The 18,251-nt window shown below is 47.8% G+C and overlaps 1 protein-coding gene across 1 annotated transcript; it reads right to left on the bottom strand.

Annotated features, from left to right (window-relative positions):
• Positions 1-2,318: 2,318 nt before the first annotated feature.
• SEPT11 (septin 11) lies at positions 2,319-16,189 on the bottom strand. Its single transcript, XM_008949305.1, has 7 exons — positions 15,988-16,189; positions 13,717-13,903; positions 11,762-11,923; positions 9,912-10,008; positions 7,922-8,090; positions 3,594-3,726; positions 2,319-3,001 (listed from the first exon to the last, which is right to left on the bottom strand). Exons 1-7 carry the CDS (start codon positions 16,152-16,154, stop codon positions 2,810-2,812), a joined length of 1,107 nt encoding a protein of 368 aa, XP_008947553.1. The 5' UTR covers positions 16,155-16,189; the 3' UTR covers positions 2,319-2,809.
• Between the last annotated feature and the right edge of the window lie 2,062 nt (positions 16,190-18,251).

Raw genomic sequence — 18,251 nt, 5'->3', positions numbered from 1 at the left:
TCTGAGGCACACAGGCATGCTGTCCTGAAAACAGCACACATTTGTCATCAGGCCAGAGCTGCCACAATTTTAGATGAAAGCCACATAAGCCATGGGCATCTGAGAAATAGATTGGGGGAAAAAAAGGTATAACAAGACAAGCTGCTCCTATAGGAATAGTCTGGAAACCAAGAGGGCCAAGTTCTCCCTCTCAGAGTCAGGCCAGTGACAGATTTTGCTCTAAGCCTTCCCTCCGGCTTGCACAGCATGATGGGAAGTCTCTGTGTCCAAGCTGAGGAATCCGATCCCGCCTTGAGAAAGCAGCACTCCCAGGAATTAATTACTTTCTGGGAAGGCTACAAGGATTGTGCATGGCAAGGACCTTCTCTGGCAACTGCACGAGAACCACCACAGTCATGTCAACACAAAAAAAAAAAAAGGTTGAAAGCCTTACCTAAGTAAGCTGCAGCTCGTCATTAGAGTGCAAGGAGGAACTTAAAGCCTCTAGAAAAACCAAGGTGTGCTACAAGGCAGAAGCATCATCATTCCCCCTTAGAGCCTCCGTTAGTAACTCGGGCACTACAGCGCGATGGAAGCAGTTACAGCACCTAGTGTGGAGCAGCACTGGAAGGACCCCCTAAAACATGTGCATGTTCCTCATGGCACCATTTCTGTGAATGCATCAGCAAAGCAGAAACCGTGTGTTTGTCACGATCGCTAGAAAAATCCACGTATCATACCCCCAACAGTGTGCATGTGCCAGCCAACTTGACAGAAGCAAACCATAGCTAACACTGGCTACCACAAGCTCCAAAACTCCACAGACCATCATATGCTCTCATCATCACTGCTCTCAGATCTAAGAGGTGAAAAAACTGACTGCAGAGATGTTAGAAATATTAAGCTATCCACTCTATTTAAGAGGTAAGAAAAAGGGTCTTCAAAATCTTCTGTTTTTTCAGAAACACATCACCACGTCTGAGTCCTCAAGTGAGAGAAGACGGGTGTTTCAGCCTGTCCTGTCCACAGGCATCGTTGCAGAACGGTATTTCGTCAGGCTTGGAGGTTAGCTGCCCACACACACTGTTTCTACAGCTCAGCGTGACACTGGCCAGTCTATTTTAATGATTTTTCCCCCAAGCAGAGCACGCAGCACACAAGCACTCTGTGTATTTCAGCGGGTGCCGAAGGCCAGGCTCCCATGCTGTCAGAAAGCAGCACGGCTCCATAGGAGCTACATCCATTTATGTCAGCTGAGGAACTAGCCCCAGGCCCTCCCCACCTTCCCTGGGAAAGCCAGGGGCAGAAACAACAAATGACGGGCACCAAACCAGCAGCAGAGGCCAGGGACATGCAGCCAACATCAGCGTAACTTCCCAAGTATAAAAATACCCTAGTATACAGGCAACACAAGAGAACCTTGTAGGCTCACACTGCAGGACATCTCAGACCTGGCTCACGTTCACAGGGCAGCAAGAGAGACCAGTGTCTGTAGCACATCCAAGCCAGCACTTTGGTTCTTCTGTGACAGCTCAGTGTTAATCCAGCAGGTCCCTCTGCCCCTGTCCGTGAAGGAACACATCCCTCTGCTATCGGCTATTAAGAGAAGTGTGGAGCTGTTGGGTTTGTGTGGAGATTAAAGAAGTGTTCTCCTGTGAACTTTGCTGCATTACCATCTTGACAGCTTTCCCAATGGCAGTCATCAACCAGTGCTGTTACCATGATTTGCATGAGCACCCCCTTACCTGGTACTGAAAAAACCAATTACAACAGGAGGCCTCAAAGCAGAGATGCATTGCACTTAAGCGGACCTCATGGTCTGGTTTTTAAAGCAGGGTGAAGTAGCCCAGCATCACGGAACAAGCAGGGGTCTCTTGCACTACTAGCAAGCTAAACACAACCTCCTTCTTGCAGCTTTAGGCCCATTTGAATCAATCTAGAGCTCAAGGTTTTAAGTGGAGCTCTGCAGTGACTTAACTCGGAGCCCAAGTCAACGGCAACATTGCTCCAGTTTCAACAGAAGCAGAATTAGGTCCCAACTGAGCACATCTGAAAATCCTGCCTCCAAATACTGACTACAGGACAGACTCTGTCCACAGATACACTTGGTGCTTACTAAGCTGCTGGAAACTCAGAGTACTGGAGGGTATGGGAATATCCTCCTAGCATACAAATATAAAAGAGTAGAAAACAGAGTCATTATCTTTACTAAAAGTTTTGCATTTCTTAGCTTATTATGTCAACTCGATACAACCACAAATGTCATATACCTGCAACTATGGTACCGTAGTAGTTTGTTTTGTAAAAAACACAATCCCAAAACTTCTTGTCTTTAAAGGAAGTTTCTAAGCATTCACTTTTGGCACTAGCATTTCCCATGTAAAAATAACACGGTGGTTTTGGTTTCTCATCTACGTCTATTTAAAACTATAACCTTAAGGAACGGGAATCTGACACTATTCTTGAGTGAAAGGATGGGTAGAGACCTCCATAATCATTTTGGCTCCGGCAGATAATTCTGAGTCCAGAACATCCCAGAGCTGTTCCAGAAGATGCTGGACAGATCACACACAGGTCAAGCCTCTACCATCTGATTGCTCTCCCATACCAGTCACGCTTTGACATAAAATTTGAAGGTAGTCTTCTAGAGAAAAATTAAGATCATGCCCCTGGCCCACCCTTTAGAAAAAAATATTTTATTTGATCAGGCTGATAAAAGCCCAGCTTCCAGTCTGGTAATGGGGAAAAGCAAATACAGTCATGCAGCAAGAAAGAAAGAACAACCTCCCAAACTGTAATAAACCCTACAAAGGACATGGGTGGCAGCCGCTTACTTTTTCTTGTCCTTGTCTTTCTTGGTTTGTTGAGAACCTGCCTGCTGAGCCTGTGACTGTAATAGCTGAGCTGCTGCCTTCTTCTTTTGAAAGTTGTTCAGCTCTTCCTCAAGTTCCTTCTTTTTGTCTTCCACTTTTTTCTTCTCTTCTTGGTGAGTCCTCTTTAGATGGTCAAACTTTTCATGAAGCTGCCAGGAACGAGACAAAGAGAATTAGATGGGAAGAGAAGAACATTTCACCCAATCACTGGCAGTGGTGCCTGCAGCAGTTCCACCAGCATCAAGGCTTTGCTGCATTAATAACAGGTCATTGGCATGGCCCAAGAACAACCGACTTTGTGAGAAAAGCCCTGCAATTAACACACAGAGAGGTGAGAGGAATTTATGTTGCTGTAGGAATGTGACAGGTCTCTGGACACTTCCAAACCCCCACGTTCCATCCCGTGTTGCTTTGTACCTAGTGGAGTCTTTCACGCTCGTGCAGAGCAAGACAACGTGGTCATGGTATGTGTCCTCCTCCAGCTGCCCAAACACAGGCCATATTCCTACTCCATTTTACAGGCACAGAGAAGTGGCAGAGGACTTGCATGATGAAGTCACACCACAAATCCATGGCAGAACAGGGAACTGAGCTCATATCTGCCTCTTGAGACTGTTTATGTACAGCAAGCACCTTTGCAGGCTTGATGTTGAAATGCAGCTGCTCACCTTCTCCAGGATTCTTTGGAAAAGCCCCAGCCTATCCCCTCACAGACAGTTTTCAAAGTTACAGTATACTCACATCTTTCTCTGCTTCTTTCAACTCTGCTTCCTTCTCTTTCACTCGCATGACAAACATCTGCCGCATTTCATCCTCCTTCTTCTGGAGCTCACCCAGGAATTCATTCCTCTTAGCTTCATAAGTCTCCTGGAGACTGTTGAAAACACAGGACAAAAGAAATTGTCAGAGCTGCGTTTCAAGCACAGTCATGAGTTTCCAGCCTTTGGTGATCCTACCACATTGTCTTGTCATAAAACAGCATCCAAGGTCCATGACTACAGCAGAGGCACGAACACCTCTGCCAAAAGCAGTTCTAGCTTGCTAGATGGCAGCAGTGGGAGACACACTGGCAAGGAAAAAATGAGCACCCTCTTCAGGATCCTGTAAATCACTCTGCAGGCAGGATGATTGTCCTCCAAGATAAACAGCCATTGCATAAGCGTCTACAGTAATCCCTGATGCCCACATGGCTTGTGACCTGTTAGAGTCACACCTCCTCGTTCTCCTGAACCTCTCTGTTTGAAGCGCAAGAATTGTGGAACAGACCAGGGCATACAAGAGTGTTAAATCTGGCTTTATGGAGTTCATTAAGCAGGACACTGAGCAAAACTAATTTTCACTCCTCACTGCTCATGGATTCAGATCAGGGGCCTTATTTAGATAAAGCCACCTTGGGAGACCTCTCCTTCTCCTTTAGCTGTCCAGGGAGGCTGCGCCTTTGCGAAGGAGCAGCAGTTTCTCCTCCAAAGAACCACAATCCTGGACTCCTTTGTTTTATTCCCACTCTACTTCTTGGCATTCTTTTATTTCCCCAGAACTGAGATACCACAGCAAAGATTTGGGACACAAACTACGTTGTCCATGCACTGCTGAGATTTTCAGAGCCCCTTAGGAACTCTGGATGCCAAATTCCTCTTTGTTTTATTCCTTAAAAGGACTTGGATATTTCAGCCATAATGATAGTGTGGGAATGAGAAGTATTTCCCCCAAGACGTTTTTCTGAAAATGCATTTTTTAAATTAAACCACCACTGATATCACAGATACATTAAATCCGTGCGCTCAAGGAACACATTAACCACTGGCCTAGTGAAGCATCTTAATCCCATTAAAGCCAAGCTTTTGCCTTTCTTGGCACACAGTGGGTTTTTTTGGCTTTTCTGTTGCTTTGTTTTTTTTCAGCAGGGGGCAGGTGAGGAGGGAGTATGGAGTTGTAAACTAGAAATATAAACCCAAGTCTTGGGTTTAACACTGCTAATGAATGGGTATTTCAGCTGCCTCCTAAAATCCTCCCAAGACAGGATGCCCAGAGCTGCTCTTGCAGAGCACTGGTGACCATGGAGGAATCACACAATTCCAGCTGACAGCACCAGCTTCCTAGACACTGAAGGAAAAATGCTGATTCTAAAAATGGCAAAAATCTTTTCATAGGATAACAGGGCAAGGGACATCTTTGGATTCTTAACTAAACCAAGCACCAGACCACTCACAGGACAGCAGGACACTCAAATCAAAACCTCCCTAAAATTCTGTCTCGGACTTAATCTTCTGACTGTAGACACCAAAACTTCAATTCAGAAACCCTTCTGAAGGGTCTGGCTAGAGCCTAGTCTGAGGGCAGACTAGCCTTCCCTGCTCAGTGAGCAAAACCCAAATCTGCAATTAGTGACCCACTGTGCTAGGGAGCAGCAGAGCCTCACGGAGTGAACTGCAAACCTCCGTGCACAGCCACTAACCGTATCCTGCATTGCAAACAATTTCTTGCAAAGCTCATTTCCAAAACCACAATGCTGGCTGCAGGCATGTGGGAAAAACCTGGCAAGAGTGAGGGTGGCAGGGGCTTGCTGTTAAATTGTCCCAGGTCCAATGCCAACCCCTGCCTCAAGCTTAAGAACTTAACGCTAGCCTCAAGACAGCAAGCTTAATTCTCTACTGAAGTGGCTCCGACTTCCAGAGAAGCAAAGTTCTCATAGAAACCAGCCCAGCAACTCCAGGCTGCATGTGAAAAAAAAAACACTCAGAGCCCTAAGGAATAACAGTCCAAATCAACTGGGATCCCTGCAGCTTCTCACAGGCAAAGATGAGGAGGGAATTTGCTTTTTAAGTATACAAACATTGGATCCTAGATTACCAGAGTAACCCGATTCCGCAACACACACCCACACACTGAATGATGCCATTGCAAACAATACTCTTTTCAAATAAAATATTTTGAGAAAAATCAACCAGAGCAGCAGAGAAACCAGTCCACAACAGACGCAGGGCAGCCAAAGGGTCTCTGTGCAGCAGAAGACCCCATTTCACAGAGCAGATGCCTACAGGGGCACTGGTGCTCCCTCCTCACCTCCTGCAGCTTGGAGGAGCAGTGGGGACTCTGCAGACCCATTGAGGCTCAGTGGTCCCCGTGGCTCCCAGGGCCCAGACCCCGGGAGAGGAATGCTTTTGATCCCTGGTCTCCAAAGGAAGAACAGAAAGAACCAAAGCTACTGTTTTCCTCATTTTGAATATACATCAGCTTTGGCCAAACAGCTCGGGATCATGGGTTTTGTTTGTTTATTGGAAGGAGGAGGCACACAGAGAAAACTGTTCTCAACTAGCACGTACCAGATGGAGAAATTCTGTACGTTTTCATTTCCTTTCTACTTATAGCTTGGTCAAAAGAGGCCTCGTGTACAGGAAGCAATGGAAATTCCTCAGATTCCTCAAAGGGAAGGGCTGAACCCATCTTAAGCCATTACCCTCCAGAAAGGAAATCCAATAAGGCTTCACACTTGGGCTTACAACAGAAATGGGCTCGACAGATTCCAGCAGAGTTTCTGTGCTGCAAAAGCAACACAGCTGCAGGAACTCAGCGAGTCCCAAACAGAACCCTGAAGGCCCCATGTTGCAGTGCAGACCTCGCTCCACTCGCCATTGGGTGCTGCTTGCCAGAAACACCAAACACCAGGCGCCACGAACGCTCTGCTGCCTTGCCTGGAGCCCGTCTGGCCTTGCCCAGCTGGGGATCAGAGAGGAACCGTGGCCATCGTCTGCCACGGCTGCTGCCTCAGGGCTTGGCACGCTGACACGCACGTGTGCCCCGGGGGGGAACCCGCAGCCCTCCGGGTTGAGCTCACACTGCCCTTCCCTGGGGCAGCGAGGAGCGTGGGATGCTGCTAAGGCAGGGGGTGAAACTATTGGGGAAAAGCTGGGGAGGAGTGGGAAACAGGAAATGGAAGGAGAAAACAAACACTCCCTCCCAAATTCCCACACAGCTGTGGTCCCTGGCTAACAGCTCAGGCTTCAGACCAATAAAGCTGTCAGCATCAACTTTGTGTTTAGTAAGAAGCAAACCTCAAGCATCAGACCACAGCATCCTCTTCACAGTGCACCTTGGACCAGCTGTCCAAGGAAAAGCTCTCAGAGGGTCAGCAAGAATATTTATCCCAGGATGTCCCCGCTTTGGTAACCAGTTATAGCCCAACACACAAGTCTCCTTCATCTCAGCATAGATACAGTTGCACTTTTCAAGCCCAGACATTGTATATGATTCCATCTGTTGTCAACAGTCAATCTGTTGAACAGCGAGTTTGTTAATCACTTCAGATACGCCTCCTGACAGCAGACTGACTCAAGTCTCCATGAAGCTCACGGCACTGCCAGTAAGAAGATGAACATAAGCTTCATGTAAGACTGGACAGCTCACAGGGTTTAGGAAAGCAAGAGCAAGGATGGAGGAAAAAAAGAACCCAAACAACAGTCTTTTTGTCAACCCCAAAATGAGAGTTTCCCAGCTTGAAAAAAAGCGACTAGACAATGTGAATAGTTAACTGTTACCTGTGGCCAATCAAACATGCCTACAAGCCCCGATTCCATTCTACCACCAACTCTCTCACCAGATCTTGCAAACACACACCACCTTCCATGATGCTGAGGAGACACAGAATTGAGGAAAGAGCAGTGAGCCTCATCCCAGCAAGCTCTGTGGTACAGCAGCCTCCCAGCCACCTAGAGCAACAGGCAGGTTGAAAAGGAGACAGCAAAATCAGTTTAAAGAGTCCAGTGAGGAACTGCTCTCCGCACTGACTGGCAGGAGGAGCATTTAGACATCAGTCCTTGGACACTTTTTGGTCTTGGCTGCCAGTTCACAGGTAAGGGATGGACCCAAAGGCACATGACTGTGAAGAAGGGCCAGCAGCTGTCATCTGACATGGCAGAGAACAGGATGCTCAGAGAAGGGTACAAAGAATTTGCTTTCTCAGGCTCCCAAGCTTGTCCTGTACAAATTGCCTCCTTGGTTCCTGTGAATATCTGCAACCCCAAAACCTCCAACCTCTCTAGTTCTACAAGGCCCAAGTTATATTCTCCTACCTGAAAGGCTTGCTGTCTGGGTCCGTGTCCTTGAACCCCATCTCTTCAAGTTTGCAGCGCCTGTACAGCTCGTAGTGCCGGGTATGCGTCTGCTCTCTCAAGTCCTCCATGTTCACTCGGATCAGCATCTCCCGCAGCTTCACAAAGTCACAGTGATTTTCATTTTCAACTGTAAAAAAGACAGAGCATCCAGAGCGAGACCGTTAAACCCAGGAGCCAGGCTCTCCTGCTTCCCTGGACCTGGGTCCCAGTTTAGCAAGCCTCAGAGTTCTTCAAGTACATGTGCAGAACTCCAAGTCAACCTGTGCCAAAATAGCTTGCTGACCTGGGGGTGAAATCAGCCCATGCCAACTCACGGGCAGCAGGTCAAAGCCTCTCATGGGATTTGCAAGACTTCTGTCTTGCCCATCTGTCACAGAGCTCCCGTCTCTCTGTGCATTTCTGCACCAGCAAGGTGATCCACGTGGACACAGGATTGCACCTCCCACTCAAATCCACCTGGAACTCAACTCAGCAACAGGGGCCCAGGTGGGCAACAAAGCCCCAGTTTGCAGCAGCACTCAAAGAAAAGGTGATGAGAAGATCCTACCAGAGAAGCCGTACCCTTTCCAAGACAGCTAAAGCTTACCAGGGGGCCCTAAACCCCTGCTCCTGGTGCTGAAAGGAAACAGCACACAGAGTAGAACATGGTTTCCCGTAACTTCTGTTCCAAGCAGGGTCTGGTGTGTCACCTGAACAAGCTGCTCAGCCCGCGCGGGGCCTGGGGCCAAAGGGCTGCACGCTTCGGTGGAGGCAAACGCTTCGGCTGTGCTTAAAGACAAGGCGTGGAAGAGCTCTCTGTAGGATGCAATAGCAAGCAGCAGGCATCTGTGCTGCCAACAGAGAACCCTGCAGCGTGCCTCTGGGGACACAGTGATGCATTCCAGCTGCTCCCCTTCAGACCAGAGCAGCTGGTTCAGCAAAGGGGCAGTCCAGGGCCAGATCTCCAAAGTCTCTCTGTTACCCAACTAAAATCTCTGACTGTCTAGTTTGGTCCTAGTTTCCTGGGAACAGCAAGAACCTGCCACAATACATGTCAAGTTCAAGACTTCCCAAACATACCGGCTTATTTCCTAAGCGTGAGTTACTCCCAGTATTATCCTCTGGCGTACGAAGCCAAAGGCAGCAACTCTGAAACTGCTTTAAGGGTCAGCTTGTGTTGTTGAGAGTAACTTGGTGAATTTTGCAGAATTCCCTGCAGATGTTCCCTTGCAGCTTGCTGGACCATTCTCCAACAGGATACACAGCAGCCCACCACCATCTCAACCCTGTGCTTCTCAGCACTGGCCAGGAAAGCAGAGATCAGCCCTACCTTTGGCAGCTTCAGTACAGCCTGGGTTGCAAACACAGCTGCAGCCAAACTCTGCTCTCCAACAGCAAGGAGCTTTTGGCTGGCTTTACGAAGGGTTGTGTGCTTAAGCTGCATGTACACAGCTCACAATACCAGGACAAAACATACCAAGTGGTCAGTTGTCAAGTTAATTCTGCTCCTGCTTCAAGTTGAGGGGGCAGAGCACTCACTAACCTCCCTGGAAAATCCCCCAGTTACAGGATTCTGTGTTTGCATTCAGGCTTGTGTGCAAGCTCCAAAGTGAACCAGTCGGCTGCCCAAGCCCTCCCCATTGCTCATGCTTTTTTTTCCTGGCAGAAAAGCATAAGGAACAGAGATTGGAGATTTAAGTTTTCATTTTCCAAGCTGGTTATTTAACACCTCCTAGTAACGTTACCCTGCTCTCTCCCAAAGCCAACGGCTAGGCTGACATCACTACCCCACTGCCAAACCCTCCCTGTGTCTAGACCTAAGTTGCAAAGCCCTGATTTTAAGAAGTCTCATAGCTGTGATCTTGCTTTCTGAAAGACAGATTTTGATAAGGGCCATCCAGAGATGAATGCACCTTTCATCAGAAAGAGGCAGGATGACAAAGTCTCATTTGTGCTCTCGGTAACGTACCCTGCACCACACCCCAGGGGTACTGCCTGGCCTTCGCCATCTTATTGCCGATCTTCACTTCTTCAGTGCTGCCAACCACAGCAAAAGGAAGGTGGACCTACAAAAGGAAAGGGACAAGGAGGTTAGGGATTTCCTCTGTTGCCTTGCCAGGGATTGTTTCTGAAGAAAGTTGTTTACTGTGGCAGCTGTGCTGGATTTTAAGTTGCTTAAACATCTTTGCAATTCATCTGGTGTTCTAGGAAAAGCAACAGGACAATGTGGATGAAACTCTGCTCAGACTTCAAGTCCAAAATGCTGCAGTCCAAAGACTACAGAAGATGTAAGTATTTTTCATGTAATTACAAAGCATGACTATCTTAAGCATAGAAGAAATCTTACAAACTGAAATTGAATTTGGACACTGAGCAAAAATAACTGGCAAATAATTAAAAAAAAGAAAATAAGGCACATCCTCTCAAGGAAGGTAGGATAAAAATTCAGGGGGTTTCCATAGCTAGAAGTAACTGCTAATGCTTCCTCTTAAAAAGGGCAAAGCTGTGAGCAAGGGCAAGAGAGGAGGCGACCAAGCCCTGGGCCAACACGTCTGAGTCACCGAGCTCTGCTGCGTCCCAGCCTCTCCATGGGTGTGGTGGTAACAATCTGGGATCTACTCCCAGAAGGGCGGCTGCTGCCAGAAGGGAGCTCGCCTCTGCTGCCAGCCCACCCCAGCAGTGCTCTCCTTGCCTTAGCAGTATCCAAAAGGGCTGGGCAGAAGCTCTGGGAGCAGGTGTCACATCAGCCAGGCTGTGGTCAAGGGCTGGGTGGGACAGGAGAAGCCAAGAGGCAGAGGAGATGTGATTAACTGGCAAAGGAGTTTTCCAGCAGCTAGGGTGCACAAGAGGATGGCAAACACATGCTGCACCCTGGCAGAGCCACATCCCTTCTCTGTGCCAGACTCTCCCTGCTGAGAACACAACACAGATGGGGAAAAGAAGCAATGCAAGGGTTTGGAGAGGGTCTGATACCCCATTGGATGTGTTTCCCAGCAGCTATGCAGGGCAACTCAAAAAGGCTTCAAGTTGCAAAGAAACGGCTCAATCTTGATGCTTCCATTCCCTGTAAAAGCACAGATAACTCAACATCATCCTTGCACTTGCTGTGAGTGCGCTTGGCTTGGGGTTGGCATGTCCTCTTGGCTGTTACGTGCCCCACCAAAGCCACCCAAGAGCCTGTCAGCACTGCTGTGATGCACATCACTGCCAGGAACCCCAAGCTCATATTCTTCCTCTTGAGCTCCAAGTCTGGCCCATGGGAAACAGCTGTTTCCGTTTGTAAACCCCACTAAAATTTCTTGGTCTACCCCAGCCCTGTTTGCCCTCAGCTGCCACCCCTACTGCTAGAGGAAGGGAAGGGAGTGAAAGCCAAAGCCCTTGCTGCTGATGGCCACTGGCCCTGCTGAGAGCTAGAACATCACTGATCACCGGAAAGCAAGACAAAGGCAGAAGTGAATCAGCCCCCACTAAGCAACAAGTGGTGGCTTGGGACAGGAAACCCAAACCCCAGCCCTTTGCCCTGACAGCACTGGGGCCCTGCCTCCCATCCTCTTCCTTTCCTGTGAAGGGAATACTGCAACAGGGGAAGGATATAAAAAAAGTGCACAGAGGAGAATAATTTGTCAGACAATGAAGTCTATCAAGCCAAGCAGCCCACGTATGACAGGTATCTATCTCCAGCTCCAAAAGCGTTCTGGCAAGCCTGTGCTGAGGTCACAGTTTTAAAGCCAAAAGAAACATGGTACAATGTGCCCCACCACCAAAAATAGGCCCACAGAAACCAAGGCTAGAAACCCCACCCCCCCAAAACACACATACACTCATTGTGGCATTTATCTCAGCCACTGTCTCTTCATCTGTTGGGAACTGGTAGATCTGGACACCGTTGCTGACCAGCTCGCTCATGATTTTACTCTTGAACTTGTGCAACTCATTTTTTGCAATGGTGTCAGCCTTGGCAATGATGGGGATGATGTTCACCTGCAAGACAAAGAGAGCACCTCCACATACACGTTGTGACACTGGGAGAGGACATCCTGTGGAAACGGCCCTGGAGGTGCCACCAGCCACTGCCCCCCAGTGTACGACCTTCCCTTGGGGTGCTAACGGCACCGCTGCCTTTGACAGGATTTCCAGGCAGTAGTGACGATGGCCTTAAAAAGAAGTCAAAGGCAATTTGGCAATAAGCTATTTCCTGTCCTGTTGTATTCCCCTCCTCATCTGAATTGGTCGGACAGGAAATGCTGTCATAGATGATTACAAGCTGATCCAAAAAAAAAGAAAGGAAACTGCCATCTAGGCACTTCTCCATGCCGCAGCAGGCTGGATTAGCACGAGACACGGTCAGACCACAGCCTCTCATGGGTGTTTGCTTGGGTGCTGTTACCAGCAAGACCCAGGCGGGCAGCAGCACTGCGGTGACCCCACTGGAGGTGGAAGGAGATGGTCCATCTCCAGCCACATTCCATCCAAGGCGTGGGCTGGCAGCGACACGGCCACGCTTCCCCCAGCTGTGTGCCCTCACATGCTCCCATCCACCACTCTGCTGCGGGACCGGGGATGACCTCTCTCCAAAAAATCATCCAGACAAAGTGCACGATGGGGTTAACGTAGGAATGAAAGGTAAGCTACTGATTCTCTGCCCTAGACAGGCTGGTTGCAGCACTGGCACCAGGATGGCAAAGAGCAGCACCATCTAGGAGCCAAGTGGAGATGACACAGTACCCTTACGGTCATTGAACAGATTTACAGCACAGTGAGCATCACATAAGTGCTCTTATGGGAGAGAGCAAAAATGTGGTAGGAGGAGGAAACCTGATTTCTTTCCTTTTCTGCTCCCTCCAGGTGACTATTTCTGCTTTTGATCCTGCAGGACTTGCTTTTTCTTACAATACCAGACAGAAACTGTCGTGGGGAAGATGCTGATATTGACCTATATGAAGCAATTTTAACTACAGGACTGGAAGATCCTCTTATATTACATCATTTAATTCTCTTCAGAGGGTGGCCTGGCATTATTAAATCCCTCTCTGCCAAAAGACAGAACGTGAATGACAATTAGCTCACTTTGGTTAAATCTCTGTAACCCTATTTTAGGTTGACTAGAGCAGGGATCCTCCACCACCACTACATAAAACCGAGTCTATAGGTCACTCTAGGAAATAAAGAGCCATTGCCATCATTTATCTTCTGCAGAATCAAGATGCAACAAGCCAATGGTGCACAGGGGACTGATTTAAATTGCTTAATCACAATGTAAAGAAGCATAAAGAAAGCTCAGTTTAAATACTCAGGTTTTACATCTGCACCTTGGGTTATTTTCCCCACAAGAGATGAAATCTTGCATAAGTATGTAGTAAAACACCACAGTTTAAACCAAGCTCAGTTCCTATTCTTGCTATAGTCATGAGGGTAACGGAAAACATAAGCCAAGCAACATATTTATTCAGATTCTTCTTGTTTATCAGATCATGGTTAGAATAACACTACATTTGCCCTAGAAGATCAAATCACTGTTTGTGTCTAGCTGGATGCAGTCACAGCACACAGACACAGCATTTTGATTAGTTTCTCACTGATTTGTAAGATGACCTAAAGTGTTTCACATGTGCTTCTCATCTCATACACACTGACCAAATCAGGTTTTGTATCAGAAACTAATCAATCTGTCCAACAAAGTGAAACAGAGATGGCAACCGTGTCTCTTAAGCGCTAGAACTAGGAGAGTTCAACTTCAACCTCTCATTTTTATTTATAACATGAGCAGCAAGTACCTTACTGTCAAGCTTCTTCATGGTGACCAAGTCTAGAGACTTCAATGAGTGTCCAGTTGGCGCAATGAAATATAGGCAGGCGTGAATTCTGGTGTCGTGGTAATTGAACAGAGATCGTTTGATCTTCAGCTCTTCTTGCAAGTAGGCTTCAAACTGTGCATCGATATATTCTACTATAGGTTTGTAGCTGAAGAGAGAAAACACAGCACAGAGAAAGTCAGGATGTTCACTGCTGAGACAACACAGGTCACCCATCAATGCTCAGGAAGTTTTGTGGGTGCTGTGCACACTATGGGACCAGTGCTGCTCTCAGGACCCTCCATGCTCAACCTACAGTCCCTCCTTAGCAAGTCTGTTTCCACTTGGTGCACCGGGAGAGCATCACGGACACATTAGCAAGATGAAGTGGCAGAGACCCTGGACTTTATGTGCATGGAAAGTACACAAGGCTGCTACCCTGGGAAAAAAATGTATTTTGCAGTCTCTTCAACTCAAGTCTGAGCTGCTGTTCCACCAGTGTCACAGACAATCATCCAATCAAGAAAACTTAAACATGAAACCACCACCTAACTCTAGCTTGTCCAAAAGTTTGTTTGTGATCTTAAAAGGGGGAAGGGATACTCACAAGGAGATAAAGTGAACTTTCCAGGAATTGAGCAGAGCTCAGGAGAACTGCATTGCTCATGTTCTTTGAGCACACCATTTTGTTCAAAGAAAAAAAATTGCTGCGGTGTAACATGCCTCGATCTAACTGATTGTGCTTCTTAAAACTTTTTGTTTTGTTCCTCTATCCACCAAAGGCCGCCTCAGGACCTTCTGCCCAGCAAAGCTCTTGAAGAAAGGCACTGAGACAACACTGTCACTGTCCTCAGCACTGGACTCACAGCACTGCTAACATCTTCCCTCAGAAGCAATTGTGAAGAGGAAATAGGCTACTGGGAGTACTCAGGTCCTCCAGAAAGAGCAGCCAGCAAGGCTCTGCTCCAGATTCCAGTGCAGCTCTTTGAGCAGTTGCTCTAACCCCTCAGTGAAGCAGAGCAGACTCCTGCTTGATTTACCAAGCTGGGGTTATAGCAAAAGACAGTCAAGTCTGCGTGAGGGCTGCCAACACCAGAGACCCACAAGACAGTACTGAGCATGGCTGGCCAATTTGCCAGCACAGAGGGTACCATGAATATCCTTAGGTGGGTTTGTGATGGGACCGCTGCTCCAATTTCTTTGCTTTTGAAAATTCTGAGACCCCCAAATCCTCAGAAAGCTTGCAAAGAAAGCAGCAAGGCCTTTCACTGGGAAATCACATTAAAGAAAGCACTGTAAAAAAGCAGAGCAAAAAAAGACCTGGGAGGACTCAAAGCAGGAGCACAGAGAAAATCCCACCCGCTGCAGCCACCTACTCCTACTCTCCTCCCAGCAGCTTCTGTTCTTGCCCGAGCACAGTCGGCAGCGTCTGCCATGCAGCCCCAGCCACCACGAGTCCCTCACCAGCTTGGTTCTGCAGAGTCAGTTACCAGCAGGACCCACCAAGCAGGGGCAACAAGTTGCACCTTGGTGTCAGGGCAAGCAGCAAGGAAGCCTTACAGGAATATTGCATTGTGACATCACTGGGAAAAATATCGAGAGAGTTTTCCCAGTGGAACAGGAAGCAGAACCTGCTCAATCTCCAGGCTAACAGGGATCCCGGGGGAAACTGGGATTTTCCAAATCCACGCTCCTGGATTACCGCACTGAGGGGACAAATGTATGGCTCTAAGATACGGGGAATGCATTGACTGGCACGTGAGCCATGATCACAGAACGACTCGCTGTAACGCTGCAGCAGAAATCCATACGGATGGACCCAAGGGGTTGTGTAGGCTGCCCAGAGCATTCACTTCATGCACGCAACATGAAAATCAGCATCTAGGCACAGGGTGGTGTGAAGAGGAATTATGATCCAAGTTGCAGCTCCTCCCTAGAAGGTGCAACATAACTGCAATTTGAACTCATGCTTTCAAATATTTACATGTTTCAACTCAAGCACACATACTGGCTGGGATCCACAGAGACAAGGAGGGCAGAAACACCATTCTAGTTCCGTTGCCTAGTTGATCTGTTGGTTCTTCAGTTTCTTGTCACTTCTACCTGTCTCATGGGGCAAGTGATGCTACCTGCCACACCTGGACCAGGAAACCCCCCCAGGAACAGCGAGGGACTTACTGCCCACACAGGGTCAGGCCCTTCTAACCTCAGAGCACATCAGCCCAAGGGCTCCTTCTCCTGAAGGAAACTTACCTATCATCTTTGTTAATTTGATCACCAAATCCGACTGTGTCAACGATAGTCAACTTCAGGCGGACGTTACTCTCCTGCAGCTCGTAACTCCTGGCTTTCAATCTCACGCCAGGCTCGTTGTGCGTCGCAGGTTCGCTTTCAAACTTGGTGTTGAAGAGAGTGTCCATCAGTGTTGACTTGCCGATGCCAGTTTCACCTGAACAGACGAAAGGCAACGTTAGTACAGTCCGAGTGCTTGTCCTCGCCTCATGTCCGGGCACTTTCACCGGGCTGAAGAGTTATTCCACTCAGGTACCTGTGGAATTAGGCAACATGCACATGGCTCAGCAAAACAATCCCTGCAGGAACAGATGTCTTTTGAGACAGTTTCCACCTTTACCAGTCCCCCAGGACTGAACCAGGGACTTTGTGGACACTGGGAGGTGACAGCAGCTCTGGCTTCTGCTGCTGGGCCCTGACTAACTTCCTCTGCAGGTCACACCTTGCAGACATACCTGATCAAAGCACCCCATGCTGGGGACAGGAATCTGAAATGATCCCCTGCTATGCAAAAACTGCTCCACCAGCAGACACTAAGATAAATCAAATGCCTTCACAGCTGAAAGCCGTCACCCACAGGCAAAGAGCTTGGCCACTGTGCTGGGAATGGCACAAGAGAAATCTGTGGGCTGGGTTTTCAAGGGAGGTGTACCACAACCACAGTCAAGGACATGGAAAGGGGTGTCACCAGAGCTAGTACTACCCTGCTCCTCAGTAAAGGGAAAGGACTCCTTCAAGGATGAACCATAAATGCTTGCTGCTTCTAGAGCCTCGTTACTGGGCTTGCTACACTGGCAGGGTGAGAGACACCAAAAATCACTCCTTCCCCAGAAAAGCATTTGCTTCCAGCAGCCTCCAGTTGCTGCCTGTGGTTTTTACACTTGTGTGACCTGACCAGTGAGGCAGGCTCCCACCTGCTTCAGGGCATGAAGAGCCCCCACCTTGGAAGTAACATCTATATTCAGGGCAGCAAGAAGCTGTTCTTACTCCAGAATTACTTAATTATCTTTCTAATAGTACAGGCCAAGTCCTACTTCTGATATAACTTTCTTTACAGAAGCAAGCTGCAATTTCCCTCAACTCTCAGTTTGATTCCCAATGAGATAATCTGATTCCTTACACGTTTCTATGCTTTTTTTTAAGCTCAGTTTCCATTCCTTTTTCAAGATCACAAAAAAAGCCCATCGTGTAACTTGGGCAGCAAGTATTTGAGACAAAGAAATACATTAAGTTTTTAAAAATCTAGACCAGCACACCGTATAAATACCAACTTTTCCAACTATTACAGGCTCATTAACCCCCAGTGCCATTAGTAACATGGATGAAAGCATTAGCCTAAATCCCATTTTGAAGTCAAAAGCATTCACTTATCAATTGCGCTCTCCAAGCGCTATTGCTGGCCATGCCATGAGCAGGGCAACATCCTGAAGATGCTCCAGCCAGAGATTCATAGAATCATCACAGGATCTGGGACAGAACTCCTGGCCTTCTAGTAGGAGGAGGGAAGTGATCATGTCCCTGGATTTGTCACTAGGGAGGTCACAGCTTGAGTACTGGGTTCAGCTTTGGGAGCCACAGTGTAAGAAGGACATTGAAGGGCTGGAGCAGGTCCAGAGAAGGGCAGTGAAGCTGGTGAGGGGTCTGGGGAACATGCGTTGTGAGGAGCATCCTATTGTTAGTTACTTGGGAGAAGAGACACAATGAGAGGAAATGGGGTTAAATTCTGCTGGGGAGGTTTAGATTGGATATTACGAAGAATTTCTTCACTGACAGAGTGGTGAGGCATTGGACTAGGCTGTCCAGAGAGGTGGTGGAGTCACCATCCCTGGAGGGCTTCAAAAAACATGTAGATGTGGTGCTTGGGCACATGGTTCAGTGGCCACAGTAGTTTTGAGTTAACAGTTGGACTTGATCTTAGAAATCTTTTCCAACCTTAATGATTCTATGACTGCAACATGCGGCTCTGGCATTTCCAGGTTGGGCTTGTGAGGAGATCCTATCCCAACCTCTGAAATCCCCCAAAATCTTAAGTAGAAGTGAATAATAGGAAAACAATGCAAAGTATCAGGTGGAAGAGGAGAGCGTGCATTTAAGATTACCCTGAAGCACCTCTCTGGTCTGTTTGCAGCTCTCCTAGCATGAAAATATCACTCTCAAAATACACAAAGCCCTGACTTTGAAGACCTCAGAAAACCACAAAGTATTTCATAGAATCCTTTAGGTTG

Source organism: Merops nubicus, unplaced genomic scaffold (genome assembly GCF_000691845.1).
Source record: "Merops nubicus isolate BGI_N331 unplaced genomic scaffold, ASM69184v1 scaffold49751, whole genome shotgun sequence".
Taxonomy (NCBI): domain Eukaryota; kingdom Metazoa; phylum Chordata; class Aves; order Coraciiformes; family Meropidae; genus Merops; species Merops nubicus.
Note: the sequence above shows the minus strand (reverse complement) of the source record. Positions and strands in the feature narration are given on the sequence as shown.